Below are 18,434 nucleotides of genomic sequence, written 5' to 3'. Positions count from 1 at the left end.
GTTCATAACAGGCAAAGCCCTGGCGAGACTATTATTCAACATTTGAATTTCACGGGGAAATTGTGATTTAATTTTGATAGACCATTTTTCATTGGTAAGATATATTATGGTGTGTTTCGATGTAAATGGTCGCGGTTTTATAAACGATACTTAAATTGGCCTGTCTGTGAGTTTTATATAATGTGTTAATCATTTATCTCTAATCCTGTGTGAGTCTAGTGCCTTTGATCATCATACAATTAAGCTTTAATGTTTGAACACTCTCCTGACATATTATTAACTTCATGATTTGGTCTCAGAAAACTGAACTCAGCACAGCACTGTGTACGAAAATGAACGCGGGTCCTCTCTTGTCTCACAGTTTGATTGATTTTAAGCCATAGAGAGATGGGTCTTACCCCTAACTGACATGCTGCTGTTGTTTTTAAAGCATAATGTTTTTAGTGACGTAAATAGTGTAATCCATATCGGAATACTATGGCCAACTCATTTTCTAAACACTTGATTAAGATCAAATGAAAAAGTTCAAAGACTATATCTAAATATTTCCACCCTAAACTACCATAGATCAGTTCTCAGTATTTATTAGTGCTGGTCTCTTCCATTTAAAAATTGAAAACCATCTCTCTCTGTCTCTCTCTCTGTCTCTCTCTCTGTCTCTTCATTTTCACACCCATCAGACGCTGCCCTCTGTCTTTCACGTGCTCTCCTCTGTCCGTTTCCTCTCTCTGTGTCATGCTAAAGTGCTGAGGTCTGAGAGACAATGGAAATCCAGAGAGACGGAGAGAGGGGAGGAAAATGAGGAGGGAAGCCAACCTCTCTCACATTTAACATAACTCCTCCTCTCGGCCCAGAGTTGGCTGGTAAAACTTTAGCACTGCAATGTGTGTGTGTGTGTGTGTGTGTGTGTGTGTGTGTGTGTGTGTGCGCGCGTGTGTGTCGGGGGGGGGGGGGGTCTGCTGTGTATGCAGCTGTCTGAAGTCCTTCAATGCAGGACTGAATTTGAATTTAATCAGATACTCTGTTCTTCCTCTTTGAAACTAATGCCATTGTTCAGAGGGAGAATGGGGAACTGGCAGGAGCCACCGTGACCACCATGTGAACCCCAAACTCTTTGCTGGTGGCACAGCGAGAATCCTGTGAGGCTACATTCATGTTAATTATGGGATGTCTCAGGCAAGCGATCCAGGAGAGCTCAAAGGGCCAGCGAAGCCAAATTAAAGACATGATACAAGAGAGAAAGCGCCTTAGAAAAGCGCTCCCACTACCGATATGCTGTCAGTTAAATCGTCTTGTTAAATTTCACATAAAACAGTAACAATTCATCAGCGGTAGTTCGTCTATTTGACCACACGATGTCGCTCGAGACTTTTGTCTGGAAATTCGAGCATGGCAATAGAAAAGTTCAGTGGAGTTATATTGTAACATTTACTAGTTTCCATGACCGTGGGCAGACACACAGACTGCACACATCCACACATTTATACAAAAATAAAGGTTAGGAATGCTGAACTGTCCAGTGGTAATTACTTTATTTTGAAAAGTTATCAGTATATATATATATATATATATATATATATATATATATATATATATATATACACACACACACACACACACTGATATATTTACATTTACTATCTCGCATTAGCAGTTATTCATTGTGACTAACCTGTCTGCGTAGCGGGTCTGTATAAATTAGGTTACTTTATTAGATCTGTTTTTCTTAGACGTGGAAACAGCGGTGCAGAGGGAACGACGTATCCCAGAGCTGCAGGATTACAGGTTCTCGGGTATGCATAGAGATGACGGGCGTAGAGATGACGGGCGCAGTCAATGCCGTGGAGGGCTTCTGAGATTATGGGAGAATTTGTCTTTTCGGTCGATTCATGAAATCTCAGAAATTAACGTGCTGCACACATACAGTATTGATTTGTTGGCAATGCAACCTTCAGCTCCTCCTTCTGTCTCCTCCAGGCACGTGCTGTAAATTATGTACTATACTTTCTCCTCCATACACGCGCTGTAAATTCTGGGAGTCTGGACAGTGCTGTCCTAGTGAAAATAAACTTAACTGGTAATTGACTCGATCCTCAGTAGATGGTCGCTATGTTGACGGGTCGTACCGTGCACATTAATTCTCAGGTGAGAATGATCTTACTCATATTAACAGTTTAATACATTTGCTAAATCCCCTTTTGCTTTGTTCGGTCAAGAAACATAGCATTGGGCTGCTCAATTTGAATGCTGGCAAACTGTTGAGTCGCGCTGTCTCATTACAAGGAAGATTTAGTTTCAACTATGCTTTGTTTCTTCATCTTTTCCATTTTCGACAAACCAGTTGTATTTCCCAAACATATTCAATGCAGTATGGTATATTCAGTTTAAAATAGGGTATCTTAAATGTCTCAGTGGCACAGGTTAAAGCAATATGTTTTAAGATTATTACAGCATAAAAGAAGTTAACTGAGAACCAGATTTCGACGGAAAAATGAAACGGTAGCCTATACTTTGTAGAGTATGGGTCGCATTAGGTGGACTACTGAATCGCGTTTGCAACATTCCGCCGTGGTGGTAATTATGGGCATTCTGAATGGCCACAAACAGTCAAAAGTTCCTTAAACAGACATCGATCATCCTGTCAAACGCCACACCCCGTCACCGTTCAGTGGCTGCAGGGGCTGTACCTCTCAAACGTCACGAGAGGAGTGACTTTAAAATATGTTCCTCGTTAGTGTATTGTTGAAGCAAAATGCTTAGGGAGTAAGTGAGTGGAGGCGGCATCTACGAAAAGACGGCGACGCCAAAATGTATCGCTTGACGTTCTTAAATGATACAGATATAATCATTTAGTCGTTTTACGTTTTCAGATAATCATGAAAGAAGAAGTCTTGCCCCTACTTGTCTCAACAGAAGGGGAGTAATTCGAAGTTTTTTGAAGAACTGGCACACGGATTACCGAAGAAGTTGCATTTTTTTTTTTTACAGTAGTCGTCACTCGGAGCAGATCAACAGAAAACATCGATCTGAAACGAGCCCCAGCCGCGTTTACAGTTTATTCCCAGGGGTTATTTTCCATCTCCGTGATTTTCTCTATTCCATCCAAGTAACGGTAAGACAACAGCCTGTTGTCCAATACTAAAGGGAGAATGTTCATGAATGTGCTTAGTTTTGCACCAAACTTCTCTGTTTTTGTTTACGAACTTAGCACGAATTTCGGAATCGAGAACATCATGAGCTTTATGTGGTCAACCAAGTCTGACAATGTGATGGCTTGTGTTACACTGCTGCGCGTGACATGTTCATGCACGTTTTCACCTCTGGTAACAAATGTATGGACGCAGGATGCCAGCACACTCCTCGTCTTCTGATTTTAACCGAAATATTAAGGAATACTGGCTCCTTGTTGATTGAAGCTCTGCTGTTGTGTCATTATTACGGGGAGTTCGTGTCTCCTCTCCTGCAGAGAGTTTTACACAATGGGGAGTTGTGCGCTGGAGTGTTAATTAAAAAGAGACCCGTTTTAATGAAACGGCGATGCGTGCGGTTATAGTCCCAGAGCGTATTATTAAAAGAGAAGGATATATTGCTAATCTGCCCTGTTGCCAGCTGAGTTTAGGTAATGCTCCCCGGCTTTATTATGGATGTTAACGGTGCTTCTTTATTTTTACGAACGACTGAACATAGCACGTGTGCCGCTCTGCCTGTTCATTGAAACTTGGTAGGCTATCTGATGTCTGGATTTTGACGGTAGGCTATAGCCTAATGAAGCGTGCGCGTAAGCGTGTTTGAGTAGGTGTTTTGATGAAGTTTTACGATCAGATCTGTAATATGTTGAGGGATCTCTTTGCAATGTTTAAATAAAAATCCAAATTGTATTATTTTCTCCAGCTACGCAAACAAGGCGCAAGGTAACAACAGAGAACCTGAAGGCTCAAACCAAGAATTTACCACGGGCTATGACTGCATGTTTATTTTTTTTAATCGACGACTTTTAACTGTCAGTGTTCTAGGGTACGGCCATAAATACGCTCGAAAGTCAGGTCGTTATTAAATGCGATGTGTTTCTTAGAGTAAACCATCATTTGCTCTGTCAACCCGAAACCATACGCAATCAATCAGTCTGTTGGCGGACAGAGACGGTAGAGCGTTCCCCCTCATTAGCTTCCGTTTTTGGTGCTTATTTCATCAATCAGCCCGTTAGCCGAGTGGAACAACCCGTCCCTCCCCCTCCATGACCTTTCCTTCTGATTGCAGTTTTAAATCAAAATCTGAGTCGAATTCAAAACCATAATCTCCTTTAACTTTCTTCGGTATCGCTACCAGATTTATGGGCCCGACAATGTGTTATACGGAGTTTCCTGTTCTGCAGACGCACCGTAATACTCTTTAAGACGTCCTTAAATGCTGTCTGTTGTACAGATCTAATTTAAAATTTAGCAGCGATTTATGAGCGCGCTTCGGTTAATCCTTGTCATTAAAGTTCTTAAGTAACGCGGTCTCGTGCCCCCCCCCCCGGCAGTTCGACTGATTCGGATGACTGGTAACAAAGTACGATAAAGGCGGAAAGATATGGCGTAAAACGATCTTCTGCAGTGAGACTCAACAATCTCTACCTGCAAGTTGGAGATTGCTCAAGTGTTGTCAACGGGGATTCGCCTAAATTCTGCCGCGGATAATGACAATGTTTTGTTTCGAAACAAAGTCTCCGAAGCGCGATGTTTCCGCAGGTTTTTATTTGTGTCTGTGTTCTCTCGCGCTCTGAGCTGCTCTGCAAAAAGATCATTTATAGAGCGACGATCTGCATTTTCTCGAATTTACCGAGAGTCACGTTAGTTTGTCAGGAAGTACATGCTGGTGTTCAGGAATATTTGGGCTATTTGTCCCTAACACAAGAAAGACTGTTCGTATATTTTGTTTGAACGTTTGCTGTGACCTGGCTCTTGTCCTCTGAAACTTTTATGGAGCACAGCAGGATTATGTTGGTTATTGGATTACGAAAATCCACTCCTGCTAAATCAAACCAAGCAAAAATCATCCTTGGGAGAAAAAAAAAAGTTTTGCAGCTTCAGAGGAGACAATGTCAAACTGGTTGAATGGGAATCTTGCCAGTGGCTCTAAAAGAATGCAGGCATGTAGTATCATGTCAGGTGTAAGCATGTGGAAGACATTGGCCCCGTTCGGAGAGGAAGCGCTCAGACGCACCACAGTCGCATCATACCGGCTTGTCCTGTCTGTTCAGTCTGAAGTGGAAATAAGCCCAGCACACCGCAGTGAGGGGAAGACGACAAAGCTGTGAATAATTCTTCAGAGATTTGCTGGAATTTGAAGATGGAATCCAGAGTCTCTAATGTTTCTGGGTAAAGTCATTTATCTCATAACAGTGACAGTAAAACTGCACAGTCTTAAAACGTACGCGGGATTAACGGTTTTAAAGACACGGTGTGTTTCATTAACCCCTGACTGTTTAACTGCTTGTGCAGTGGTCCCAGAAGGGGATGTTGTAGCATTTTGGAAAGGATTATTGTATATGTGGCACATTGCATCTGTACAGTGAGGTCTTTGTGCTTGCCTCTTATGTAAAATGCATTCATGTTTAGCCTTGTGTTTGTTGGGATTTCTGTGTGTGTGTGTGTGTGTGTGTGAACACAGCTGTGACGGACGTTTTGTTGACCTTGGCCGTGGGGAAGTGTGTAGCCAGTTGTTATCTGGAGTGTGGCTGTTCTCTGAGGTTGCAGAGGGAATTGTCTTTGGAGGACTAGGTCACACCGCCTTCCTGTCACTGAGCCCGACTTTCTGACCCTTACCTGACCTTTCCAGTCAGAACGGCTTGGGGATGACCTCTGACCTTCCCTTGCCCTCTCCCGCCTGTCAGTGACTGACTTCAGTCCCATCAGGAAAACGGAGGGGTACAGAAAGGTGGGAGCCTGACGGACGACGAGCCAGGCTCCTTTCACCTCCGTCTCTATGGAATCCCTCTGATTTAAGGCAAGGACATGGCCTCGCTCCTTTTTCCAGGAGCATGGTCGGAAATGGAGGAGGAGAAATTGGCCTTGCTCAATCACACAGTCAAGCAAACCCATGTCTGCTAACCCATAGCTGCCTCTGCCTGTCTTCACAGCCAGGATCACGTGTGTGATTGATCTTTGTGTGTGTGTGTGAGGGAGAGAGAGACAGAGAGGGGGAGAGACAGAGACAAAGAGTGAGAGAAAAAGAAAGCGCTAAGCTTCGTCCAGTGTTGCTCTAGGCCTCTGTTATGGATCTCCTGTCCTTGATTGGAGCCATGTGTCTGTGTTGGAGAGTGGGGGTGGCCCAGTTCTGGGCTGAGTTCTGGGTTGAGTGTGAGCTAAGATGCCTTGTGGATAAAAACCAAATCTGCCCCAGCTAAAACTGGAGGCCTTTGGACGACCAATCATGATGCGGCCGTGCTAATTCGGAAAATAACATCAGCTCCCTGCTTTATTTGTGTTGCTCTCCGAGTTTATGGTGAAGCGTGACCATCCAGCGGACCGGACGTCTGACTCACCGCACAACGACTCTGCTTAAACACGACCTCAGGCTCGCGTCACCCACGGCCATACGTGAACTCGCTCCGTTTTTACGACGGGCAGGAAAACAGGCCGATATCTGAGAGCTGGAGAGAGATGAATGGTCTGGGCTCAGAGAAATCCGACTTTAAGGGAGAGTTCCTCCACTGAGGACAAGTCACTCATTCTCAGTCATCTAATGCTTACTTTTTTGGAACGGTAAATGTAATTTTAATGAACATCACTTCTTGCAGTATACAGGAAAAATGGTCTTGGAGACATTAAAGTTATGGGATAATTACTGGATGTTTGTTTTGGCCTCGTTGCTTTTTTTTGTTGTTGTTAAATTAGAGGAGCTCACAGGACAGATGCAGCTTAGAGAGACTTGGACCTGAGCCAGTCAATATCTATCTGTCTGTCTGTCTATTGTTTGAGTGAAACAGTTTTCTCAAGGGTACTGCCAAAATTTGTTTGTCTCTGTGACAACTCCCTTTGTCCTAACGGCAGTACACTAAGTCTGATCTACATTATTCACACACACACACACACACACACACACACACACACACACACAGAGCTTTTGTCAGTCACACTGACCCTGTATTCTTTGTATTATTCACTGTTTCCCATTGACAAGATCTAGTTTGTGACTGATGTGCTCATGCAGACTGGTCAGATCTGTCAGTTCTCAGCTAATAATAAAAACATGATGTGTGATAAATATTGCGTCAGTCAGCCAACCCGTAATAGGCAGTTTCTCAGTATGCCTGATGAATTCAAACCTGTTGGATGTCTCCTCCTCTTTCCTCCTCTCCGTCCAGGCTCGCCATGGTAAACAGCCGCGTGGAGTCTTCGTCCGTGGCTGTGACGGGAGGCGGTTCGGCGATGCGGTCGTGTGCTGGCTGCGGCAGTCGTATTTCCGACCGTTTCCTGCTGTTCTCCATGGAACGGTACTGGCACACGCGCTGCCTGAAGTGCTCCTGCTGCCACGCCCAGCTGGGGGAGATCGGCACCAGCTGCTACAGTAAAGGAGGCATGATCCTGTGTCGGAACGACTACATCAGGTGAGGGTGGGGCAGGTAGTGCGGAGACACTGGAGCGGGCGTCTGAGGACTGGGGGCAGAACCGTGTGAAATGCATAAAAACTCTTTTATTTTCTTCCCCTCCATGATCATCCACCTTGTGTTTTTTGAAGAGCTTTATTTGATTCATATTTTATTTTATGCAGCTTTCATAAGTTCAAAGTCCATGTGCAGATATTTCTATGAGATTCCATTGTGGTTTTATCTGAGACACAGTCATGGCTGACCTCTGTCCTCTAGTCGTTTTTTGGGCTTTGTGGGAGAAGTGTAGTTTGAAACAAGAGAGAGAGAGAGAGATCGCGAGGGAGAAGTCTCAGAGTGTTTGAGACTCGAGGCTTCTTTGGTGTGTGTATGGAGTGTGTCTGAGTGTGGAGCCTTTGATGGCAGGAACTGTGTAGGTGTGTAACAAATAGAGGTTTTGGTGGCTGTGTGTCTTTTCAAAGGCTTCTCTTCTGACAGCCTGTAGAGTTTGGTTCTCTAGTTGTAGTCCCACCCTGTTTTCCTGTATGCCTACAGCACAGTTAATTAGAGACCAGTGGGCACTGGTTGGTGACGCTGAGGGGATTTGGGCATGCGGAGCTGTATCAGAGCGGCTGCTCCACAGAGGTTGGCACTGAAACACTGACTGAATTGTGCCCATTTCCAGACTGGCACCGCTAGGCCACCGCCAGCATCCAGGACCAACAGGAACATTCTGGAAGCGCTTACCTTTGGCTCTCATGGGGCAGGCCTGCCTTTGGACAAAAAACCCATCTCGCCTAAAAAGAGTCTCGACCGTCATTAACTGTACGAGCTCCGTAAGGCACGTTCCTCTGAAGAAATGAAACCCTCTTTGACAGAGGAGTCTCTCAAGCTCCACTCTCTGTTCAGTTCTCTTCTGTCCTGCAATCAGCTGCTGTACAAAAGCCAACAGAATCTCTGAGAACGTCACTTACACACAGGACAGTGTTAATATGTGTGTTAACAGCCGTCATTACTGACAGGAAGGGAAAAGGCTCCAGGATTCAGGACTGTGTATGACAGTTGGAGAACATACTCACGCTGACCAGGGAATTTTTTAAGTCCACAGAAAAAGGGCGACTCAGAGAAAAACCTCAACAGGGTTGTGAAACTGATTGTGGTTTTGTTTGCCTAATGGATACTGGCTTATCTAAGATTCTGGTTTATGTATTTGAATGCAGCAGCGTGCGTGTGTGTGTGTGTGTGTGTGTGTGTGGTAGATAGCCTTGTAAAGTGTAACGTATATGCAATTTTCGGCATATTAAATATGTATAATATAGTTAATCAAAAGGGCAAGGCTCCATTGCCAAATGGTGCAGTGCGAAGCCTGAGGTCTGATAAAAAGAGAGGGAGCGTTAATTAGTCAGAACAGGGTTTCTCTCTGCCCTCTCTTATTAACTTACTGTTTGGATTAAGATCAAAAATTCATTACTGTGCACAGGCAGTGCTGGGACCACAGAGGGAGAGCCATGTAGGACTGGGGATGAGGGAGAGTGAGATACTGGGGCTTGTTTGTCAAACTGGTCTGGTCGCTGACATGGTAGAGACCTTTTACAGTCAGAGCAGCGAGGGTCTTTCCCCTTTTCTAATTTATCAGGTCAGAATATGGAGCCAGTACCATCTCCACACCAGCTATCCTAATGTAGGCTCTGTGTGTGTGTGTGTGTGACTGTGGGTTTTTTACTTGTTTTTGTGTGAGAGACAGGGAGAGAAAGACAGACAGACAGACAGGGAGGGAGACAGACAGAGCGATGAGGGGGGTGCAGATGTAGACGACAGAGCAGAGTTTGAACTCACTTGGACATTCCTCTAAAACTGCCCTTAACAGCCCCAGTCACACAGTTGGATAATCAAGAGCTCCAATCCCACACCCACCACAGCTGTAACACTGCTTTAAGCCAGGAAAGCCTGCAAGGGGTTAAAATTTTGGAAACTGCTTTGGCACTGAAAAGGAAGGTGTGTAATATCTTATATAATGTCTCACCTCACAGTCAGTGAGTCAGAGAGTCATGCCAGTCACAGCTTGACTCGTCAGTGAGAGGTAAAAACTACAGCCTCACTAAAGACCACAGCCTCACTAAAGACTACAGCCTCACTAAAGACCACAGCCTCACTAAAGACCACAGCCTCACTAAAGACTACAGCCTCACTAAAGACTACAGCCTCACTAAAGACCACAGCCTCACTAAAGACTACAGCCTCACTAAAGACCACAGCCTCACTAAAAACTACAGCCTCACTAAAGACCACAGCCTCACTAAAGACTACAGTGTAATCAAAGACCACAGCCTCACTAAAGACCACAGCCTCACTAAAGACCACAGCCTCACTAAAAACTACAGCGTAACTAAAGACCACAGCATAACTAAAGACTACAGCCTCACTAAAAACTACAGCGTAACTAAAGACCACAGCATAACTAAAGACCACAGCCTCACTAAAAACTACAGCGTAACTAAAGACCACAGCATAACTAAAGACCACAGCCTCACTAAAAACTACAGCGTAACTAAAGACCACAGCATAACTAAAGACCACAGCCTCACTAAAGACCCAATCAGCAGTGTGGATGAAAGAACTATGGTCAAATTCCTTTTATTTGGGAATGATGGACTCCACTTTCTGACACTTATGTGAATGTAGGGTGATTTACTGGAGGTGGCTGTGGTTGTGTCTGTATTGGGGTGTGACATTTCTATGTCACCTTGTTACTGTTGTTGTTGTTGTTGTTGTTGTTGTTGTTGTTGTTGTGATGAGTTGTTTTGACTCCTCAGGTTGTTTGGTCACAGTGGTGCGTGCAGTGCCTGTGGTCAGTCGATTCCCGCCAATGAAATGGTCATGAAGGCACACAGCAGTGTGTACCATCTGAAGGTGAGGTTTCTTCACAGAAACACCACACACACTCGCTCTCTCTCACACACACACACACACACACACACACGCACAAAGCAGTGTGTACCATCTGAACGTGGGGCATCTCTCTGTTCACTCAGCACAAACACACACACGCGCACACACACACACACACGCACGCACATACCCACACACGTACCAACACAGGCTTGAGAGAATTGATTAAAATTTGGTCTCTCCCTTTCTCTCTCTCTCTCTCTCCCTCCCTCTTTCTCTCTCCCTCTTTCTCTCTCCCTCTCTCTCTCTCTCTCTCTCTCTCTCTCTCTCTCTCTCTCTCTCTCTCTCTCTCTCCCCCACTCCCACACTCAACTCTCATCACCAGTGTTTTACCTGTGCCACCTGTCGGAACCGTTTGGTGCCTGGTGACCGTTTCCATTATGTCAATGGTACCATCTTCTGCGAACATGACCGCCCCGGTGGAGCCCTCCTCAGCAGTCACCTGACCAACACGCTCTTGCCTGACCAGAAGGTGAGACTGGGCTCAGAGTCCAGACCAGTCTAAGACAGTGCAGCACTGCTGCTGTTAAATTTACAATTACATCATTACAATGACTGATCCATGTTCCACTGGATAGGTCTTACCGTAATAAAGTAATAAACCAGATGTGAATTACTCCAGTGATTTAATGAGGATGAAGACTGTGATGAAAAATGTAGATTCCAGTCGAAAAAAACATGACATGATGACTGACTTTCTCTGACTGTGTTGTTTTTCTAACATCTTTCTTTCTCTGACTGGTTTGTTTAGGAGCTTAAGGGACCTGTTATGTGAAAAAACTGATTTTGACTGTTCGTTTCCTAAGAAGGGAGCAGTTTTCTCTATGTAACCCGATGTGCTTTCATTATACAAAAACAAGCAAAAGACTGCTCTAAAGACTGAGGCAGGATTTCTGACTAAGGTCTCAGGAGAATCGCTTAATTAAAATTTTTTCTCTAGAGCAGGCTGATCTCTGAATGAAGAGCTTTCTCTAAAGCAGGCTGATCTGTTAATGAAGAGCTTTCTCTAAAGCAGGCTCATCTCTTAATGAAGAGCTTTCTCTAGAGCAGGCTGATCTCTTAATGAAGAGCTTTCTCTAAAGCAGGCTCATCTCTTAATGAAGAGCTCTCTCTAAAGCAAGCTGACTCTTAATGAAGAGATCTCTCTAGAGCAGGCTGATCATATAATGAAGAGCTTTGTCTAAAGCAGGCTCATCTCTTAATGAAGAGCTTTCTCTAGAGCAGGCTGATCTCTGAATGAAGAGCTTTCTCTAAAGCAGGCTCATCTCTTAATGAAGAGCTCTCTCTAAAGCAAGCTGACTCTTAATGAAGAGATCTCTCTAGAGCAGGCTGATCATATAATGAAGAGCTTTGTCTAAAACAGGCTCATCTCTTAATGAAGAGCTTTCTCTAGAGCAGGCTGATCTCTTAATGAAGAGCTCCCTCTAAAGCAGGCTGATCTCTTAATGAAGAGCTTTGTCTAAAGCAGGCTCTTAACAAAGAGCTCTCTCCAAAGCAGGCTGATGAAGTTTTTGCTAAGCGGATAAGGTCAGTTTTTTCATGGCCTTTTTTTACATTAGCAGATTTAAAAGGCCTTATTGGTAAAAAGTGTGGAACAATATGATTGTGAGTGCGTGTGGGCTATTTGCTATGACATCACTCAGCTTTCCCTCTGCATTCACTGGACTGAATAGACTGGTGAAGTGTTTGAGTGACAGGCCATGTCCCAGTTCTCCTCTCCCAGTGACCTTATTCCTTTTATTAACAGGATAAATGGCAATTTTGGCGAAGAACTTTTTCAGGCATTCATGACGTTTGTTTGATTTTACTTTAGCACACTCAGTCCTGTTAGGATTTTCAGTATCTTTATTGGAAAAAGACACAGAGTGAAGGAGCTGTGTGAGAGTGCTGGGATGGGGCTCAGTCATTCAAACACTTCAGAGACTTGATTTTATCCAGCTCTGTGTGACACATGCCCAGTTCTGAGAGGCAGAGTGAAAGCATCTTAATCACAAATGGTTTGATCTCTCTCTGTGTTTACAGGTGTGCTGAGGAGTCTTTGACTACAGAAGAGCAGTGTGCCTTCTCTCCTCCCTTCTCCTCCTGCTCCTCCCCTCCCCAGTCCCTCCCACGCTACTCCTGCCCCCCCTCCCTCCCAGTTTTTCCCCTCTCCTCTGCTTCGTTCCTTCATTCTGAATGTTGACCTGCGGTAACCCCGTGTCTGATGTCCACGCTGCGCCGATACGCTGATCAGATGGACTTCTCTTCACCAAGCCTGATCCACCTGGTCAACGCGTGGATCAGTCACTGAGTGACGGGAGACAGCCGGTGAGGTCGACAGAGAGAAACAGTGGACGTGAAAATTTGTCTGTCAGTTGTTGACTGGATGTCCTGAGAAAAGTCTGACCACTGTGTTTAGAGAACGCGTTCTTCTCCGTTCACTGAACGGTTCAACTCGAGTGACACTGCCCGCAGACTGAAGGCTCAGGGCACAGCACAGGGGAACAGCACCGCCTGTTTACTCTGGAACAGCGTGTTCACCACGGACTTAATGCTGTCCAGGCATCAGTCAAGTCTGGAGTGGAATGATCAGAAATCAGCCCATAACTGTTGTTTGTTTGTTTGTTTGTTAAGTGAGGCAGAGTTCTAATGGACGGGCTGCTCCACTGACTCCTCCTCTGGATGGAGCTGTCGTCAGTTTCGTGCTCCTCTGTTCTCAGTGTATCAATATGTCATTATTATTATTTTTCATTTATTTTTAATGGCAGCCATTTTGCTCTTTCTCCCTTTCCATTGTTCTTCCTCCTGCTTTTCCTGGAGAATTTGTTTCCTAAATAAACAGAGGAATTTGGTCTCCTTTACCTAAGGGTCTAAAAACATTAGTTTTAACACCACAAGTGGTCACATAGAGAAAAAACGACTTGTAATGATGTGAAATTCACATAGAACATAAATATTTATCCCTTAGGTATCACACCATCACACAGTGTATAAAAACCTGCTGATCTGTACCTACACAAACATAATGGTGTATTTTTGAAGTAAATACACAAATGTCAGAGCTGATGGAGTTTTTTTTCTCTGGGATAAATGGATTCTATCATTAAGACTGCTCTGTAACAGGGGGGCATGTGCGTTTTTTTCTCTGGGTTAAATAGATTCAGTGGTTAAGACTGCTCTGTCACAGGGGGGACATGTGCGGTTTTTTCTCTGGGTTAAATAGATTCTGTGGTTAAGACTGCTCTGTCACAGGGGGGACATGTGCGGTTTTTCTCTCTGGGTTAAATAGATTCAGTGGTTAAGACTGCTCTGTCACAGGGGGGACACGTGCATTTTTTTTCTCTGGGTTAAAAAGATTCTGTGGTTAAGACTGCTCTGTCACAGGGGGGACATGTGCGGTTTTTTCTCTGGGTTAAATAGATTCAGTGGTTAAGACTGCTCTGTAACAGGGGGGACATGTGTGTTTTTTTTTCTCTGGGTTAAATAGATTCAGTGGTTAATACTGCTCTGTCACAGGGGGGACACGTGCGTTTTTTTTCTCTGGGTTAAATAGATTCAGTGGTTGATCAGTGGAGCTCTGAAGGAGATGTGTAAATATTGGTTATGTGCTGTTGTGTCCATGACGGTCAAGTTTCATTCGTTTGTGTCCTCTGTTTTTTGTAACAGAGGTGTTTTTGAAATGATGAGATGTCTCAATAGGAAAATAATACTTATTAAATGACTATAACCATCATTCTGCCCAAAGTCAGACTGTGTTTGTATTGCATTATGAACCTCTGTGATTAGCTTCAGTCTGATGGATGTGTGTGAGTGTGCGTGCATGGTGGAGTGTGACAAATAGCTCTGCCGGTGAAAGGTAAGGCAACTCCGAGGTCTGAAAGCACGGCCGATTACCCTGAGGAATGGAATTCAAACACTCCGGCCTCGGCTATTAGACAGAGCAATTAAAAAGCCCATTTGCCGCAGGCAGAGTTTGGCCCTTTCGTTTCTTCGCTGTCTAATCTGTGAGTCTGGCTCAGCCCAGAACGGCCCCTTCCCGCTCTGCCGTTCACACAGCCACGATGACCAGAGCATCAGCGCCGTCATGTTCACCTCCTCACCCCCGTTTACCAACCAGTTTTCATCCACTCTGTTCATCTTCATCCTGTAGAGCCGCTCTCTGTAGAGGTCTCCCATTTTTCCTGTTAATGCCGTTTTTTCGGTCATTTTGTTTGTTTAGTGTTAACAAAGCCTCTCTGTCTTCACTTCACTTTACTGATTCCTCCCCTCTCCCGTTTCTCCAGCCAAACGGGCCTCATTAAGACCAGAGGAAGCGTTTGGGGGGGGGGGGGGGGTCTGTCAGCGCCAGCTGCGACTCCTCAAATTAAAGGACTTTTTCGCTTTGGTCGTATTTTTTCCTTCCAGAGTCAAGAGTTCAGGTCAAACACAAAATGGCCTCAGTTGTGATTTCTTAACGCTGAGAAAGTGAGAGGGCATGATGGGATAATGGAGTACACTGGTATGGCCCCAGTGATCAGTGTCCACCAGCGTGTGTGTGTGTGAAGCTTAGAGTGTAAGGCAGACCCAAACACACTGCATGCTCCTCTGTCCTACAACTGGACACAGTTCATCAGATTCAGAGCAGAACCATATGTGGGGACCAAGGACTTTTTTTTCTTAATTTCACAGATTAATTACAGTGAATACTGAGTTTAGTTTTGAGTTTTCGTAGCACATTTCTCCCGTGTGTCTCTCTGCTGATTCACTGTCAGTCATTTGTGCCATGACAAGAGTCTCTGAAAAGCACCAGACAAATTCATAAATGTAAATGCTCCTAATTACAGTTTTATCTCTAAATCCTGATAAGTGAAAGGAGGGGGAGGGGACAATCCAGGTTTCACTTTTCAAACCAATCAAGCCTCAACTGCATCTTTCTAATTAGCTCAAAATATTCAAAAGCCAATTAACAGTCTCTCAGACGTAGTCTGTACTACACGACTTCGCTGGCAGGCAGAGCAAGAGGAGGGTGGGTTTTTTTTCAGGTGCGCTGATTGCTAGATGCCTCCCTTTCAAAAATGTGTGTGGGATTCTTTTTTCAAATCACTAATTAATCAAATTAACACATGCAAATTGGTGTAATTGCATTGTTTCCTCACCTCATGTTGTGTGAAGAAAGGATTGAAAAAAAAAAGGATATTTTTGACAGACGATGTTTGGATGGAGGCTCCGTGTGAGGGGAGTGCTGTTTCTGTCTGTGGCTCTGCCGCCTTCGCATTCTGTCTGCGGCTCCGCTGTCTGTGGCGTCTGGCCTGTTCTTGCCCTGTCTGTGGGGTTTGAGCCCCGGTGCTTACGTCCTGGTTCTGTCCATTACCCTCAGGCCTCCCTGGCGGACCTGACTCCAGCCCACAGCCGCCAGAACCTTACAGCCCACAGCTGTTTGGCCCGAGACACACAGGACCAGAGAGAGGGAGCCAAACAGCCTGCCAGAGAGAGAGAGAGAGGGAGAGAGAGAGAGAGAGGGAGGGAGAGAGGGAAAGGGAAACAGAGTGTGTCTTGGTGAAGGATCAGGCCCTGGTGGCTGGGTGACCTCCTTTGGGATGCCAGTTGTCTTGTGTGTCAGATTCAGACAGAAGCTGTCTGTTCAGAGTAAGGAAATCATTTTTTGGCGAAATAACCAGGAAAGGAGAAACAGTCTTCTCTTGTGTGCAGAAAAGAGGAAAGTAGGGAGGGAGAGAGGAGAGGAGTGAGGTGTAGTTGGCCTGACTCCGGCATGTGTCAGACTCCATTAGGGAGGCGATGCAGAGGTAATGACCGGCCACAGGTCCTAATGACCACAGCTCAACAGTCAAGAGCAGGAGTTCAGTCAACACGCCTCCCCACCTCCCTCACCTCCCTCACCTCCCACAAACGTTCCACACGGCATGCATCTCAGGGCACACTTCTCCCTCCAGTCAGGCCAGGTTTACGTGGCGCGTCATCCAGGAATGCACTGGAGACCTGGCAGGCTACCGCACAGGGCATGGGCATCCAGAAGAGGCTCTCTCCGCTTCGGGGCTTTTCCAGGTCGCGCGCACACAGGGATAACGGTTATCTGATCCCCGTGTTTGCAGAGCCGGGCGTGGCAGATGAGAGAATGACAAAAAGCTTTATGAGGGGGTGATGAAAAGACAAAAAGGGAGGGGGGGGGGGTGCTGGCAACTTTGTCCAATCAGAACCCTTTGAATAATTAAACTGATCAGCTTAATTAGCTCAATTAAGTTGATTTGACCACGGAACACAGCCATATGGCGGGAGGAAACAGAAGAGAGGGGAACTAATTAAAAGTAAAATAATGAGGATTTTAATTAAGCAGTTCCCCAGACGTCAGCACGCAGGGATCTGGAGTCATAATTAAAAAGTGCCGTGGTGCTGGCAACATTTCTCCTCCTCTTTTAATAACTGCACAGGGCTCCATCCATCTAATTAAATCTGTAAATGAATTAGCAACATCAAGGGCCCTCACTTGATTTTTACACCACACCTCCCACCTTCTCTTCCCAAATAACACACACACCCACATGCGCACACACACACACACACACACACGCACACACGCATACACACACACACACACACACACACACATTTGCCATCCAACACGTCTGTTGTTAATGAAATGAATCATTATTGATACACTGTCATGAGGTTGTGTCAGATGTTCATGTCTACTGCAAAAGCTAAAATCTCTCTCTCTCTCTCTCTCTCTCTCTCTCTCTCTCTCTCTCTCTCCCCCTCTCCCTCTCCCTCTCTCTCTACTTTTCCTATTCTGTCAGTTTTATCTGTTGGTTTATCTGATCTGTCTCCTCCCCTTCAGTGTAGCAGTGTAAGGGACCTTTCCCCTGACATGATGTAGATCAGTATGTGAAGCTCAGAATCGCTGACACAGGAGCACACACCTCCCTTTAAGACCTGAGCGGTGAGACAGGGATGCTTTAAGACCTGAGCAGTGAGACAGGGATGCTTTAAGATTTGAGCAGTGAGACAGGAGTGCTTTAAGATCTGAGCAGTGAGACAGGAATGCTTTAAGATTTGAGCAGTGAGACAGGAAGGCTTTAAGATCTGAGCAGTGAGACAGGAATGCTTTAAGATTTGAGCAGTGAGACAGGAGTGCTTTAAGATCTGAGCAGTGAGACAGGAATGCTTTAAGATTTGAGCAGTGAGACAGGACTGTTTTGAGATCTGAGCAGTGAGACAGGAATGCTTTAAGATTTGAGCAGTGAGACAGGAATGCTTTAAGACCTGAGCAGTGAGACAGGAATGCTTTAAGATTTGAGCAGTGAGACAGGACTGCTTTGAGATCTGAGCAGTGAGACAGGAATGCTTTAAGATTTGAGCAGTGAGACAGGAATGCTTTAAGACCTGAGCAGTGAGACAGGAATGCTTTAAGATTTGAGCAGTGAGACAGGACTGCTTTGAGATCTGAGCAGTGAGACAGGAATGCTTTAAGATTTGAGCAGTGAGACAGGAATGCTTTAAGATTTGAGCAGTGAGACAGGAATGCTTTAAGACCTGAGCAGTGAGACAGGAATGCTTTAAGATTTGAGCAGTGAGACAGGACTGCTTTGAGATTTGAGCAGTGAGACAGGACTGCTTTGAGATCTGAGCAGTGAGACAGGAGTGCTTCTAAAGATGCCTGTCGTGATCTCTAAGCCTAACCCTGCAGTGGGACAACAGTGTGCCATGGAAGCATCTGGATGCTTTTTCAAGACCTAATGCTCACTGTTAATTAGCTGCATGAGTGTTCAGTCACCTTCGCTCCAGTGTGCCAGAGAAAACAGCAGGAGATGTGCTGTGTATTAATTACTTTGGTGGCTTTGGCTCTGGCATGTCCATAGAAGTGTTTCTTACCAAGTTGTAAAAACACTACATTCTCGTTGTCAACTCTGCTCAACCTCATCAAACACAGCCCAGTAACCAA

General features: G+C 45.1%; 1 protein-coding gene across 1 annotated transcript; it reads left to right on the top strand.

Moving 5' to 3' along the window:
- The first annotated feature begins 3,007 nt into the window (after positions 1 to 3,007).
- lmo4a (LIM domain only 4a) lies at positions 3,008 to 12,604 on the top strand. The gene is made up of 5 exons (XM_030775809.1): positions 3,008 to 3,112; positions 7,349 to 7,591; positions 10,384 to 10,480; positions 10,845 to 10,991; positions 12,542 to 12,604. The coding sequence occupies exons 2-5, from the start codon at positions 7,356 to 7,358 to the stop codon at positions 12,548 to 12,550; spliced, it is 489 nt and encodes a 162-aa protein (XP_030631669.1). The 5' UTR covers positions 3,008 to 3,112; positions 7,349 to 7,355; the 3' UTR covers positions 12,551 to 12,604.
- The last annotated feature ends 5,830 nt before the right edge of the window (positions 12,605 to 18,434 follow it).

Source organism: Chanos chanos, chromosome 1 (genome assembly GCF_902362185.1).
Source record: "Chanos chanos chromosome 1, fChaCha1.1, whole genome shotgun sequence".
Lineage (NCBI taxonomy): Eukaryota > Metazoa > Chordata > Actinopteri > Gonorynchiformes > Chanidae > Chanos > Chanos chanos.
The sequence above is the reverse complement of the archived record's forward strand: the minus strand, read 5'-3'. Positions and strand labels throughout refer to the sequence as shown.